The following is a 15,593-nucleotide window of genomic DNA, read 5'->3' as shown; positions in this document are numbered from 1 at the left end:
TAAGTCCTAGTGAGGCAGCTAGGACTAGGCCTGCGGGCTCTGGCACAAATCTTTCTGCCCCACCGCCTGTCTCCACCACTCATTACGCTGTCTCGGCACATTTCCTTTATGTTTAATTGATTTATTGGTGTAGATTTCGGAGTGTCTGAATGTTGCAAGCAGTAGGGAGTAAATTATGTTCATAAAAATATTTACAAATTTACCTAATATTTAAGAATAAGTCCCCGAGAAAGGGAATTTATAGTATTTTCTACTTAATGAGCAAAGAAGTGTTTTCTTAAGATAAATTCAGCTAGGGTGAGGGCATGGCAGTCAGGGATGGACTGACATGGAAGATGCAGAATGAGATGGGCAGTCAACACAGACAGCCCAGGGGATCTGACATTTGGAGGAGGATGCACACAATATTAATTCAGAACTCTAGCTCCATGCTATGTTAAGTTTTCACACTCTTTTTGATAACAAATATTATTTTTTTCTCCGAGTTTTTTTTAATTTATAAAATATATTTCTTGCTTTAAGATGTCTTTCAGGGTAGTTAGTACATAAAGTATCGACAAGACAAATAGAGAAAATAAAAGCTTGGAAGTAACTCAGAGAGGTCTTTGTGTTTTCAAAGACGCCTTCACCTAAACAGCACACACTGGAATAGCTTCTGCTATAACAGCCAATTTTGGTACAGAGACTGCCAACAGAAAATGCAAACAACATCTTTTAATTCATGGAAAAAAAAACCTTAGAATCTTCCTATATACTTCTAGGAAGTCAGAATAATGAGTACATATTCCTATCAAAGCACTGAATCACACAGCACCACTTTGACAAGACATACTCAAATAGTTACCCTGCAAAGGATCCAAGGAAATCTTGTTTTCAAATTTTTACTTGTGTATGAAAGTACGAGAACACTTGATAATCAATCAGACCAGTATGAAACGGTACACACCACTGTGTAATAACATAAAATGATGTGCTGCAAAGCAGACCTCTGCAAAGGCTGTGGGCTTTCCTTGTAGATCAAAAAGCCTTTTGCTCAGGGCAGGACTGCCCCCATGTGGAACAGGCGAGCATCACAGTAAGAGGCAGAAATGTTTAACAGAAGCAATGAGAATTACCTGTCAGCATTCCCTGAGAGACTATTCTGGATCCATTGATCGAATGCTCCTCTTTTGGTAGAAGTAGTCCCACACTGACACTGACAGATCGATTAGGAAGTGATAACTATGGAAATAGCCGTTATCCTCACTACTCCAGAGATGTAAAGTGACTTCCCGTCCGAGCTTGTAAGAGACACCAGCTCAGCCCCTGCTCGGATGCACTGACTCAGGATCAGTATTTTAACAACTCTAAACCTTGTCTCCATTCCACCCCATCCACCTACCATGTGGCTGCCTAGGTGCCTTTCGCCAAGAACCCTACCTCGTCCAATGTCAGTGGTCTCAGTTACCTATAAGCTTATCTTTGGAAACGTGACAATCTATTTTATAGGTTTATTTTCTCCAACTAATGTGTTAATTCCACAATGCAAAAAAATATTAAAATAAATTCCCAGAAAAAGGGGCTTTTTTTTTGGTTTCAGGAGAGATTTGAGTATTTTATTTTGCCCAACTAGAGCCCTTCAGCAGAATTCATATACATATATATATGAACATTTTCCAGAAAAATTAATTTGTAATACATTCTTAAAATACCAGAATAATGGTATTTATTTACAAAAAATATTTCATTATTTAAATTTGAACCTTTTGGCTATGATGACAAGTTCTTTTTTTCTATTAAGTCACAGGAATGCAAATAGCTACAAACTTTCAAGACACTTTTAGCATTGGCGATAGTGCTACTTAAAAAAACGAAACAATACATAGATAATTAAAAATACTTGGAAAGCATATTCTAGTGATTATCTTCGAGTTGCTGGACTGAGCAGACATAAAGAGAGGATGCATCAGCTGGACAGCACACGTGGTGTTTACACATAGGCGAGCACTCTGGACCAAACATGCTCGTCCTCGGTGTGGACGATGCTAGGAAACTAAATCTGTCTTTTAAAAGACTTTTTCTTTGAAAACACATTTACAATGAACCAATGGTGTAACTAGAAAGCCCCCCACCCCAGTTCTAGCTTCCAGGTTGAGCAGAGGCCACATCTAAAGTATCCCCTGTTACTATTCACAGACACACAGAAATCAAGTCACTATTTCTCATCTTTACGCTATTTCCATTGACATGTTAAGTTTGTTTGAAACTCATTACATTGTCTTTAATTGAAGCAAGGTTTAGATAAAATACAAATGATATTTAGAAAACCCCAAAAACATCAAAACCCACAATTACATAAATAGAACTTCACAGCAATTAACCTACACCTGTTTTTAAATGCCTGAGTCAAATGACCTACAGTGAATGAATTGACACTATTTATTCACATCTTACAGATGAAAGAAATTAACTTTAAACGACGTGTCTCGCTGAAAAATATTGGCAAAGAACATTCATGCTTCCTCTGAGAAACAGACACAGGACATCTCCTAAGCAGCTCTGGTGATGGCATCTAATTCAGGAATGAACCGGTCGGTAACCTAAGACCCATAACTGGGAAGTTACTAAAACCATTTACTTCCTCAGGAAAGCTCAGCTCTCGTTTTCCCTGCCGGCTGAAACAACTCTTTTCTGTCCACAGAACCTTCACAGCATCTGAGGCAGACAGCGGGGATGCCCACGGCACTGTGCAAGCAGACCCCGAGGAGAGAGCCGCTGCAAACCCCAGCAACCCTGTACTCATTTCCAAATCAGAAGCACATGTGGGCATAAATCTCAACCCAGAACAAACGCTGGAAAAAAAAGGACAAAACAGAAAAGAAGAAGGGACACCAACTACATAGGCGTATTCTTTTCAAGATAGAGATAAAAAGCCTAGAGATATTAAACTGATAAAGAACAAATTCTATAAACCACAAAATAAAAAGCCTTCATTGACAAAAATACATAAGCTCTGTTCCTATTTTTGGAAATTTATTTTTAAAAAAGGTAGAAGAAAATATCTGGATAATCATTTTCAATATATATATTAAAACAATAGCTAAGTTAGGCAACCAACAGCAAGCTGAAACTACAGATAAAGTTATAGAAATTATTGTTGTGAACATTTTCCCTCAAAAATAAAATCAGTATTTGAAAATATTCAGCAGTCTTTTTTTTAAAAGAAACTATATAACTGTATCTTGTCATGTATGAAGACTTGTCAACACTGCATGACTTTTAAAACTTAATTGTATCTCTATAGGAGATATCAGTATTTCTTATTGTAAGTGTAAAACATAACTTCTTGTATGGATAATATGCATACTTTTTAAGTACTTTGATTTAACAAGTTCATCATTTTTAAAATTAAAGAAAACATTTATAAAAACTTATTTAAAACTAAAAGTACTTTCTCTAGCAGTGTATAAAGATGACGCGTGACTATGTGACCGGAAACAGCTCTGAAAGTGTCGCAACAAAAACCAAGAACACCGAAATGTACAGCAAATAATTTCATTTGTTTTTAATCTTCAAAAGCTATATAAAACCCTATTAAAGGTTTTGAAACTGATAGGTTTCAGGTGCAGCTAGCAGCATAGTCATGATTTTGGTATGTTTCATACACACATATATCATTTGATTTAAACCGAAAATGCAGATTAAATGACAAATAAAAAGTCATTATCTAAAAAAGTGCAGAAAAATATTCAAGTTTAAAGTTCAGTGCTCTTTATTTTGCAGAAACAAATAAACAAAATCCCCCATTAAAATAAATCTTTGCCACAAAAAAAATGTTCCCTTTGGAGATTGCTTTACTAATGTCACATGCGAAACCCTTGGGCAAAGCAGATTCGAATACAGAACTCAGGATAAATGTGGAACGAATCCCCCAGTCCTCGGCTGTCTCCCAGCATTGCCTCATCCTAAACATCTGCACACTTCAGGCTTGTTTTGCACACTTGACGTCTACCTGCGCTAAGATTTCAGTAGATGCTTCTTTAAGAAATGTCCTGATAACTCTGCAGTCTACTCGCACAGAATGACAGGTGGACATAGCAAGTATTTTTCCATGAAAACCTCAAATCTAGAGGAACAGGTTTTGTTTTTAAAATCCATAATCAAATTTTTTGAAACACAGTATGTCTGCAATGTGAGTGAATGTTAAGGTGATGCCATATTTCAAACAGAGATAAAGATTTGACAGAATGAAATACTTTTAAGAACAGTATTCTAAGCAAACACAGATTGATTTTAGTTTGAAGATGAAATGAACTGGATATGTGGTACATACAGAGAAATCTCTTCCTGTTAATAATGTGAATTGCAGAATACTTGAATTTCAGAATCAAAGACAAATGTGATCAGCGCTGAGGGAGCAGAGAAGACACACACAGCACACATGCATGTGCACACACATTTTCATTTTCTGATATTTTTTATTTTGACCTCTTGTTGTTGCTGTTAGAATTCCTGAAACTTTGGCTTGCTGGTGACTACTTCTTTTTGCATCAAAAAAAAAAAAAAAAAGACAGGAGTGGGTTGGGGGAGGCAGGCTGTCTCTGGCTGCAGCAGTCAGTGCCCTGGGTTGGTACTGCAGACTGGTTTATTTACAGAATCAAGCACAGCTTGGGAAGATCATTTTCTCTATTCAAAAATACTTTGTACTCTCTAATCTAGTCTCTTAGGTTGTTGTGCACAATATGTAGATTAATTAAAATAAGAAACGAATGACTTAAAATAACGCATTCGGATGATCTTATAAAATCCATCTCAGGTAAACACATCTACTTCTCTACTAATAAATAATTACAACTTTGATTCATTTTATTTACATCAGTTAAAATGACTATAGAAAGGAATTCGATACACAAATAATGCAACAGATAAATAGGCGAGGCTCCACACAGAGTCAAGCAGTGTCTTAGGCTACGTTAGTACTTTTTCACCCTTGGAAAAGTCCCCGCTATTGGTATTCATAAAACTGCACCCTTTAAAAGGGACACAACTCTTCCTATGAGGTATCATGGGACATGGGATTAGTGGATAATGTATAATGCAAATTAAGCAATTTGTAAGCTGCCAAATGCTCAGAGCATAGACATGAAACAGAAATATTATTCACCTTCTACAGATTGACAAACTTTTAAAAATGATTGCAGTTATAAAACATTTTGTCTTGATCAGTTCTCTACCACATATATCTAATCCTTACTTGATGCTATTTAAAATAAACTTTGATGTAAACTTTCATATCCAGTAGTGCACATTATAAAATGTAAACAAAAGAATTCTTAGCGAAAGAGGAACAGGTGAGTGACAGGCTGCGGAACTGAAGATGTCTCACAGGGACCTTCACACATCACATGGAGGAGAGAACATGCAGGCGCCCATCAGTTCGAGCCCTGCTTATTTCAGGACAATGACTCAGTGCAGACTTTCATAGAAGACAATATATAAATACCACGCTCCCACTTCACTTCTTCCTTTGTGGCTTTAACAATTATATCCTCCAACTGTGTATAACAGGCGTCTTCCTTCCTAGGCTGCAATGCGACTGCAGGAACTGACCGGCGTCTGCCATTTAATACACAGCTCCCCTCATGTTACTCCAGTGATCATACTTTCTTTTCCTTTTTGCTTTTAGTATTTCCAAAGGATATGTACAGATTTGCAATGTATTTCTACAGGAGATATTTTGTAGGTCATTAGACTAGACTCTTGGACAATTACTGACAAAAGAGGCTTGCAGTCTTCCATGCAGCAGCTATGTGCACTAAGATTTAACTGGCTCATCACCTGAGTGGACCGGAATTGTTAGCAAATACAGGACAGTTTAAAAGGGGAGCTGAGCACTTTACTGAAACGATGAAACATTGTTGTTTTAGCAATTTTAATTAAATAATGCAAGGGTACATTTGGTTGAACATTTTATAAAAATTCAAGCAAAATTAAAAACGTAGCCAATTTCAACTTTTCTACAAATTTAAACAGTAACTCTTTTGGTCAAATCTACCTGTAGCTGAATTAATGTGAACGACGACAAAGGACACTGAAGAATTCTCCTCACCACAATGGAGGGTTTCTGACTTTCCACGCCGCATGGCCACTACATGGAAACTCTCAGAAGATGAGCGATTCAGTCATGCGTTACACTTTTCCATGAAAAGTGATAGATCACCTTGTTTGCTTCTGAAAACAGAGGAACGGAACACAAATATACAGTAACGAGAACCGAAGAGGATCCCATACACAAGCGTGTGTATGCTCAGATTACTGAAAGCCACCATTCAGCACAGTCTAAAGGTAAGGGGACAGTTTGTTGTTTCTCACTAATGATACTGACGGCCAGTCTGCCTGAGAGAGGGCGAGTCCAGACAGCTGTGCACAATTCAGTCCCGACACAAGTATGACCACTTCCGACTCAGAACTTCTCATTTATTGCCTCTCCCCACGTCGGATAAAACACTGACGGCAGGTACCACGGCACAAAATCTTTTGGCATATGAAAGTTTAATACAGGAATGATCCAAGGACTTCTCCACATCCCTTTGGATGTTCCATCCGAGAATGGGAGCCCGCTAGGCTCTCCGTTGTCGTCTCACAGCCAGCACAGGCCATATGCTGCAGTCTGCACGCCTGAGTTCTCAGGGAACCATGAGACTGAGGTGAGAGAGTGCATGACTGTGCTGGGAGGGGACGGTTTTCAGCGACGCGCTTCCTGCTTGTGTTCTTTCCCCAGTACACCAGTGACTGCAGCAAGGAAACTGCCTCCTCCTTCTGGCTGAAGTTAGTTTTATTAGACTCTGGTTGTCAGAACTGGTACCACTTCTTATCTTTGTATTTCAGCATCATCTAAAGGAGGGGAAAAAAATCAAGAAAAATATGTTTTCATGTTTCCAGAAAAGTATTTATAATTGGTGTCTATAAAGCATACTACCTTGAAACATTCCAGACTGATATTATGCCCTGCTTATTTCAATTTATTTAAACTAGCAAGAATTATTCTATTTAGATTAAAAATAGCTATATTCACTAAAAAACTATCCTAGAAGATGCTCAAGTTTCTAATACGTATCATAATTTTTTTGATGTGTGAAATAGTTTGTTGCTTTAGTGAATAACTTAAAAATAAGGCAACTGCCATGTCTCTAATTAGAAATAAAAGTAACACTTTATAAAGAATCGGGGAAAGAAAGGCTGGAAAAAGTACTTCCGTGTCAAATTTCCTAAGCCCTCGCTGTGTGCCAGACAACAAATGACACACTCTTCTTACTTGATTTCAATTGATTTTACAATTCTTGGGGTTTGTATTATTTCCTCAGTTTCTCAATAAAAAAATCCCCCACGGTTTCAGGTTTTACTCAAGGTTAAGAGAACACTGAGTCTGAGGTTTGGGCCTGATTATCTGAATTCAAGAGTCTCGGATCTCACCTCAATGCACTGTTCTCATTAGACTCTCAATTATGTCTAAAACCTGCACCTACAGAAGGGAAAGGCACCCCTGCTTCCGTGGCTTGGGATGTAAAGATACTGTGAAAGTGACAGAGCTGTTTGTATTGTGGCAGCAAACCCTGCTCTTTGCTGAAGGCTATTGGCTCACACTGGAGGTGCTCATGGGCACCCAGGACTCCCGCAGATGCTCTAGACAGATGGTCCAGGTTAAATTATGTCCTTCATGCAACGTGAGCAAAGAAGAGAGGGCTATTGGTTGAAAAACTAAAGGAATGCTAGTATTATAAAGACTGGATAATCCAAGATAGAAATAACGTTGATACTGTTCACCTGGGCAAGTATCTAAGACACCCTAGAAGGCCAGTCTAGGAAGCTGAAATGAGATGTCAGCAGTCCAAAGCGTGAAGTCCAAGAGTGACACACACATGCAAAAATAATGTGCACTTTACACAATGGTTTTGAAGCCCATACAAACATTAAAAATTTCTTTTTATTTCACACACATGAGGTTTTTGCCTGCATTTTTCTATGTGAACAACCTTATGCTGCAAGCAGGCCAGAGAAGGGAATGAGATTTTCCAGAAGTGGAGTTAGCAGATGGCTGTGAGCTGCCATGTGGGTTCTGGGAACCAAGCACAGGGCCTTTGCAAGAGCAGTAAGTACTCTTACCTGCTGAGTCATCTCTGCAACCCATACGTTAACTAAACGTAACTAAACGTACATAAAGCCCTGTATCAGCCAACAAAATATAGTTGTGCGAGCATCATTTAGAGATCCCTACACTTTATGGCATCTGTTTCTGAGGTCAATGAGTGCACTATGAAGGCTGGGCCCCTACCTCTCCATGAGCCTTAGCCTACAACACACACAGATACAACATGCTAACTAATTTTTAGATATTTAGAGCTACCTGGAAGAACCCAGGAGACAACTGATTTCCTACTTAGGTCAAGATGGTTGCAGGCTCTGGCGAGTTAAGGAAGGTTAACATTTTTATTGAGGTCACTGACAACAGCTGCATATCTTCTGTATTGCTTATGAAGGTCCTAAATGGGCATCTTCCTTCAAAAATGTACAGATTTCGGGAGTCAGAAAGCACTGGCTTATTTTTTTAAGGGTTCCCTCTTGTGGTAAAAATTGGAACTTGCGAATTTACAAAATACATGCTTGTAAAAATAACAAAATATGCAATATGTAGTCATTTTTATATTATCTTTCTCTAGTTCTTCGGGTGACTGTCTGCATGTCAGACATACCTCATGAGCGTGTTTAGAAAATGAATCTGCACTGGATAACATAGCTGCAGTTCTCTCTTCCAAGTCACCAAGCTTCTGCCCTCTTTCATCCAAAGCCAACCTGGCTCGGGCTAATTCACCCACAACTCCAGATGCAGCTCCTTTCACACCTTCAATGCCACCAGGACCCGGGATGTGCTGTGCAAGGCTCCTCGAGGCCCTTCCTGAGGATGACTCTCCAACTGGAAGGTGAATAGCGGAGAAAAAAAATGAGCAAAAACCCTTCCAAAAAGCAGCGTTAAATTACAATTTGAATCATGTGGCAATACAACTAGAATATTAATATTTAACTTTATAATATACCTTTATTGTGTTGTAAATTATTTCTAGATGCTTTTCCAAACATGCAAAACAACAATGCACCACGATAACATCCTACTCTCTCCTCATTCACACAGCAGAGCTCTGGGAAATCAGGGCTAGCGAGCCACTGTTGGAAGAGGTAAGTATATCGATGCAGGTTTTGTAACTAAAATTGCTTTCTGAGTTGGTAACATTATAGTTTATGAATTTTAAGCTTTTAACTTTAAGCCATAAAGATCTAAGTTTTAATTTTCACATTTGATTTATTGTTCTTATTCCACACATGCTTATAAAATTACTATTTTCATTTGGTAGCCCAGATCTGTAGACAAGTTTTCTTTGTCTCCATTAATGTTTTCTAGATACATGAAATCACATTTTTCTTTAAATGGCTTGCTTCTCTGCTTCAGTACCCAGGTCCGTACTCTCTAACACACAGATTGCAACAAATCTTAGGTCCCTGAGATCAGACTCAGTTATAAGCCCTCTACTTCTTCATGTTTCCTTGACTCCTCACACACTGCTCAGTCCCAGAACGCCTTCATCAAGGAAGCCCACGGCATGTCACCATCACGTTCCACTCTTCCTGTCCTGCTTGTGCTCACTACTCTATTTCTCTATATCTGCCCATTGTAAATACTCCACATAACTATATCACACAGCCTGGGCCTCTCTTGGCTAAAGGATCCACACTGAAGATAAGGTCTCAGTTGATCTGTATAGAAGCACACATCAGTGCCATTTCTTCTTATGGCTGAAAAATGAATCACTTTTGGAGCACACCACATTTTGCCTACACTGTCATTAACCAATGAGTAGTTTCCACTTTTTTTTGATTTATTATAAACAATGCTCCCTTGGAAGTGTTTGTGTAAACATACATTTTTCAGTTCCCTTGGACATATATGCCCAGGAATGGGATGGCTGAGACATGGGCTGGACACTTGGTAACTTCATGTTGAACTTTCTGAGGTCTAGGGGACAGCTTTCTCAAGAACTGCAGCATTTTCATCATTTCTTCCAGCAACATGAGCTGCAGTTTTTCTACACCCTTCCAACACTCCTGTGTCCTGATCGCAGCTATCCTAGTGAACAGGACGTGATGCTTCTGCCACACACTGCTTCCTTAATGACAAATGATGGTGGGCATCTTTTGATGATTACTGATCATGAATATTTCAAAAGAAATCCAAATTTCTGCTCATTCAAAATTGGGCTACTTATTCTTTTATTGGTGAATTATAAATTCTTTGTATATTCTGGATAGTAGACTTCATCATGTATCAGATATGATATGCACATGGTTTGTCCTATTAGTGGAATTACCATCTTCTCTTCTTGCTATTCATTTTCTGAAACAAAGCTTTCACACAGATGAACTACAATTTATCTCATTTATTCTCTGGTTGTTTGTGAGGTAGGTGAAGCATCTGTGAACCACTGACTGAGGTGAAGATTTTCTTCATTCCTTACAAGAGTTTTGTATTTTAATCCTCATGTAAAAGTCCTTGATTCTTTTGACTTAATTTTCATGTTGCTGGTTTTTATCCACATGAATATCTGGTTGTGTCAACATCAATTGTTGAAAGGCCATTATTTCATCTCATTGGATTTTCTTAGCATCCTTGCAGAAAACTGACTGAGTATAAATGCAGTAGGCTAATGTCTGGACTCTCAATTGTTTTCTATTGCTTATGTACATGCCAATACCCCCACGTCTTACAGACCACAGCTTTGTAGTAACTTTTGCCATGGAAATGTGTCTTCTCGAGTCTGCTTTCAGACTCTGCTTATGGAAGGGGTATCTTCACTTCCTTCATTTCATATAAATCTTACAAGCTGTTTATTGTTTTTTTGCAAAAATCCAGTTTAGAATTTGATGGGGATTATTTATACTGGTTTGAGGAGACACACTGATATAGCAGCGGGATAAATAAAGTCTTTAAATCCAAGAACATGAAAATCTATTCTGTTTACCTATTAATTTTTTAAAATAATATTCTCAAGTTTTAGAGAGAATGTCTTTTCCTTCTTTGGTGAAGTTATTTCTAAATGGTTTATTTTATAATGCAGAACTCTACCAGACCTTCCATGAAGAGCTAACATGATATAATGTACTCCCCTAGTTATCCCATAGAATGTAAAAGGAAGAACATTCCTCTTGTCTCAGGAAGTCTACACTACTATGACACCAAGACCACGCTGAGATCTAATAACTTTTTTTTCGTTTTTGATGCTGAGATACATGAAGCTTTTTCCTGTGTTTTCCTTTGGGATTATTCATTGCTATCAAATAGAAACCCAGGTATCTTTTAGAGACTGATCATAGATCTTTTGACCTTGCCAACTTGTTTATCAGCTTTATTGATTTTTGATTGGTTCCTTAGGCTCTTCTACAATCAAAATTCTGTTATCTGCAAATACAGACAGTTTGACCTTTTTCCACTCTGATTCCACTTTTCTCCCCCTCCTCTTGTGTAATTATCCTGGTTTATGCTTCTATGACAATTTCACAAGAATTGGTGAAAGCTCTCTGCACTTGCACATGAATTCACTATTAGCCACACTGTGGGGGAAAGGAGTTCAATTAGAATGTCATTAGGTATGTGTGTATACATGTGCAGACATGCAGACATGCACATACATGCTGCTCCTCAGCAGCACCCATGAAGCATGCTCCTGAAAGAAGAGGGAAGCACATGAGACTTGGAGGTAAACATAACTTCCGGTCTAGGGAAGCAGGAGTTTAGATGGTGAGTCTCTAAGCCCTGCCTCCAGCCTTACAAGAATGAAGATGAGCTGCCGAACGGCATGGTCAGCAGAGCTACTGACAGAGACTTCTGGACTGTCCGGCTGTCTGCAAGCTTCGTAAAGAGTTCTACGGTTTGAGATCTCTTAGATATCACCTGCAATGGGCTGTTCCGTGTTGGACTGCTTTTGAGGCATCCTTATTCCTGTATAAGAAACCCCTCATTGTTTGGCCTATTTACTAGGAACCCCCAATAAAAACTCATTGATTCATCAAGTTGGAAATGGGTGCAATTATTACTTTGGTCAGTGACGGGATCCCTTTCTGGGATGAACACATGTGTGCACATTCCATTTTCCCAGGAAGTTTCTCATGTAGCACATGCATATATCAGGTTTTTTAAGAATTCAGCCATTCCAAGAAGGCAGTATTCAAATCCATTCAATCCTAACTTCTCTCAACAAGTGTTACAAAATTTAATATCCCAAATGGAAGTTTTAATTTTTGTTAACATTTATTTCTAGTTCGTGCATCAACGTATGCATCCAATCAGGACCTTGTGTGTGGTGGGCCAGCCCCTTTCTACTGAAATTAACCATTGACTAAATTTCTGTAGAAATAAGTAACTATTGTGAGATAAAAAAAATGCCCCCTTCCTCAAGATGGGTACACTTCAATTTCTGGAAGGCAGGGATATGGTACCCTATCATAGAAAAGGGCTCCACAAGTGATTGAGCTAAGACTCTTGACCTGGCCTGGTGAGTGTGCATCATCTAGGCGACTGCAATCAAATCACAGGACTTCTTAAGAGCACAGTGTTTTTGTGCTTTTGGTGGGCAGGGAGAGACACAGATTCAGAAAAGCAGAGAGATGTGACACTGCCTTGCAGAGTGAGAAAAAGATGGGGCGCCATGGATAGAGATGACCTCCAGATGCTGAACAAGAAAGGAAATGCCTTCTACCCCAGAGCCCCCAAATGAAGAACACAGCGATGGTGGCACCAGGATAAACTGCGGTTATTTCTAACAGACATAACTGAAGCCTAGTAAGCTGGGTTGTTTTAGGTCAATAAATTTGTGGAGTAACAGCAGTGTCAGAAAACTAAGACAAATAATAACGTATAAAGATCTCATTTTAAGGTTTCAGGTATTGATTTATTCAGCAAGTCCTAGAACTTGGTACTGGTAAAGTCTTAGCTACAGGTTATTTTGCCCTGGATGAGGACAATAAAACCTTGGTCACTCCTTACTCTCCATTTCTCAGCTGCTATGAGGAAACAAGCTTTGCTTCCAGCCAACTGTTCTTCCTCATCCAGCTGGAAGTTGGAAATGTAAACCACAGAGAATCCTGGGCTACGGCTTACAGTGGAAGAGGGCTTGTCCAGCACACGAAAAGCCCAAGGTTCAACTCCCAGTAGCAGGAAAAACACCCCAAACAAATAAAACCAACTTTTCTCCTTTCTGTCAACTTCTCTCTGGTGTTTTATAAAAGTGACAGAACTACAACACACTCATCAATTAATGGTAATCAAAAAATGAAACAATAAATATCACATGTAATATAAATAAAGAACATGATTTCTAAACTACCAATTAAAAGTTGTAAACACCCTCTTTTAGCCATTTGAAGTTGTGCTGATTTTGGTTTCCTGAGAAAAACATTTTCCCGATTGAAAATAGAATGACACAGTAATTTTACGCCTTTTGTTAAACCATGAGTATATCAATTATTGCGATAAATATAAAAAAGTAAGCATAGCTTATACATGTAACAAAATATTTATAAGGATTGAACGTTTTTGCCTTATAGGAACATAAGCCAAATTAAACTAGCCGACTTACATAGCTCTTCTCTATCCAGAGACTGTGCGCCACCTCCGAACAGGCCTTTAAAGAAACCTCTGTTGGGTGCCTCTGGTGTTTCTACAGGAGTGAAGAGCTCACCCAGCATCTCCTTTAAAAGCAAAACCAATTACACTGTTAAAGATCCAGGGAAACAGAAATGTAATTATCAAGGTCACCACGGTAAATGTCGCGATGTAGTGACGATTCCTGGAGATTCCTAACAATTCACAAGACAATTCCAAGTGGTCAGAGCAGAAACACACTGGCTCACTCTAACAGGAGGGTTCAAGACCAGATCTACTAGGATAATCTATTGTTTTCCCCTCCCATTGATTCTTTGTTAGCATGAGTCAAGACAGTATGCCTGCCTAGAGGGTGAGGGGACCTAACTTGTGCCTGAGACTGTCTTGGTATGTACCCCAGGCTGGTCGGGAACACAAGATCTTTTTCTGAGTTCTGGGACTGCATTGCCATGCCCAGTAGTATCTGATTTTCAAGATAACCTTTAAATCTAATTCAAGAATCTGATAATTAAAAGATAACCAGATTTTCTTCTAACAGAACATTCTCTACCAGCAGGCCAAGTCATTCAGGGTAACAATGGCCATAGTCAGTTTCAGAATTGCTATCTTGCGTGGGACCAGAGAAATGTCATTTAGACAGGTCAACTTCATTTTCATAAACATGTCATTTCCACAAACATCATGTGACACATGGAAATTCAGAAACCCACAGGAAGAGGGAGGAGCAGCTTTGACACTGACACTATGGTCAACATTCTTCAGACAGAAGAAAAATAAGAGCAAGTTTGGAGAGAGGAATGGAGTAGCCAAGGAGCCTAGGGCCAACATGACACTAGAGGAAATAAATGCTCTACTCTTTCCCACTCAGCCCTCTGCATTTCCTTCACTACAGAGTCTGCAGTCTTCGTGAGAGCACGGGGACAAGAAGACGAAGGGATGCGGCTGGAAAGGAACACGTCCTTCATATGCTGGCAACACAAAGTCTGACTGGAAAGAGGCACGACCAATGTCTTAATATGGCTTTGGCTTGTCTTACTTTCTTACGTGCTTCTGTCTACAAGAGGAGGAGTTTATGCTCTGACGTTATCAGCTGTGTTTTCATAACAGAAAGATGCTGGGCTGCAGCTAACAAGCCGTTGCTAACCCAAGGCGACAAAGACCTTTTCCCTTTCGTTTCCTTTTAGAAGCTTTATAGTTTTAGGGTTAAAATGTAACTCGGTGATCTATTGTGATAGTTGTGTTAAACAAATTAAGTAAGTCTTAGACAAAACTTACATGTCTTTTATCTTACTTGTAGGCTCTAGATTTTCTATTGATCTATAAAACTGTGTATGTATAGAAGACATGTGAGAAGAAGAAAAACATACTGTATAGGGTATGATCAGGACTAATTAGGGGGCAGGCAAAGAAGAAAAGGCAAAGGGATGTGGGTGTAAGCCCCATGTATATTGTATGCCTACATGAAAACTACCCTCTGCAGCCCAGCATACAAAAATAATGTGCAAAACATAAACCAAACAAAAAGGTTCTGAGTTTCCTACATTGGCTCCAATGGGCATTCCAGGAGAAAAGGACACAGATAGTATGAGGGCCCTCAGAGAATCCTTAAGTTCTATAAAAGTTCTAATACTTGTGTTGCTCACTTGAAGATTTTCACACGTCTCTTGACTGTAGGTGAGTCTCTGGATTTCTGTAGGTGAAACAAGGTATAACGCTTGTCCATTGTTGGTGAAGCAAAAGGTCCTGGCTATCCGCATGTTCGTAAGGGGCAAGTAGTAGACGTCCAACAGAGGCCTTAGGCTTGGCAAACTTGAGGGAAAGTAAACAATTTGTTAGTAACAGGCAGCAAGTTATTCGTAGGGTGGGTACACTGTACAGTAACACTATGCATGAAGATGTGACAGCC

General features: G+C 39.0%; 1 protein-coding gene across 5 annotated transcripts in view; it reads right to left on the bottom strand.

The window, feature by feature from the left end:
- Positions 1 to 3,520: 3,520 nt before the first annotated feature.
- Stxbp5 (syntaxin binding protein 5) overlaps positions 3,521 to 15,593 on the bottom strand; it is a 140,077-nt gene continuing 128,004 nt past the window's right edge. For all 5 annotated transcript variants that reach the window (XM_075949144.1, XM_075949118.1, XM_075949135.1 and 2 more), the window contains 4 exons: positions 15,331 to 15,496; positions 13,662 to 13,773; positions 8,730 to 8,950; positions 3,521 to 6,873 (listed from right to left, as the gene is read on the bottom strand). In XM_075949144.1, coding sequence (XP_075805259.1) covers positions 6,832 to 6,873; positions 8,730 to 8,950; positions 13,662 to 13,773; positions 15,331 to 15,496 — 541 coding nt within the window. In that variant the 3' untranslated portion in view covers positions 3,521 to 6,831. The remainder of the gene's footprint in view (positions 6,874 to 8,729; positions 8,951 to 13,661; positions 13,774 to 15,330; positions 15,497 to 15,593) is intronic.

Source organism: Microtus pennsylvanicus, chromosome 1, assembly GCF_037038515.1.
Source record: "Microtus pennsylvanicus isolate mMicPen1 chromosome 1, mMicPen1.hap1, whole genome shotgun sequence".
In the NCBI taxonomy this organism is placed as follows: domain Eukaryota; kingdom Metazoa; phylum Chordata; class Mammalia; order Rodentia; family Cricetidae; genus Microtus; species Microtus pennsylvanicus.
The sequence above is the reverse complement of the archived record's forward strand: the minus strand, read 5'-3'. Positions and strand labels throughout refer to the sequence as shown.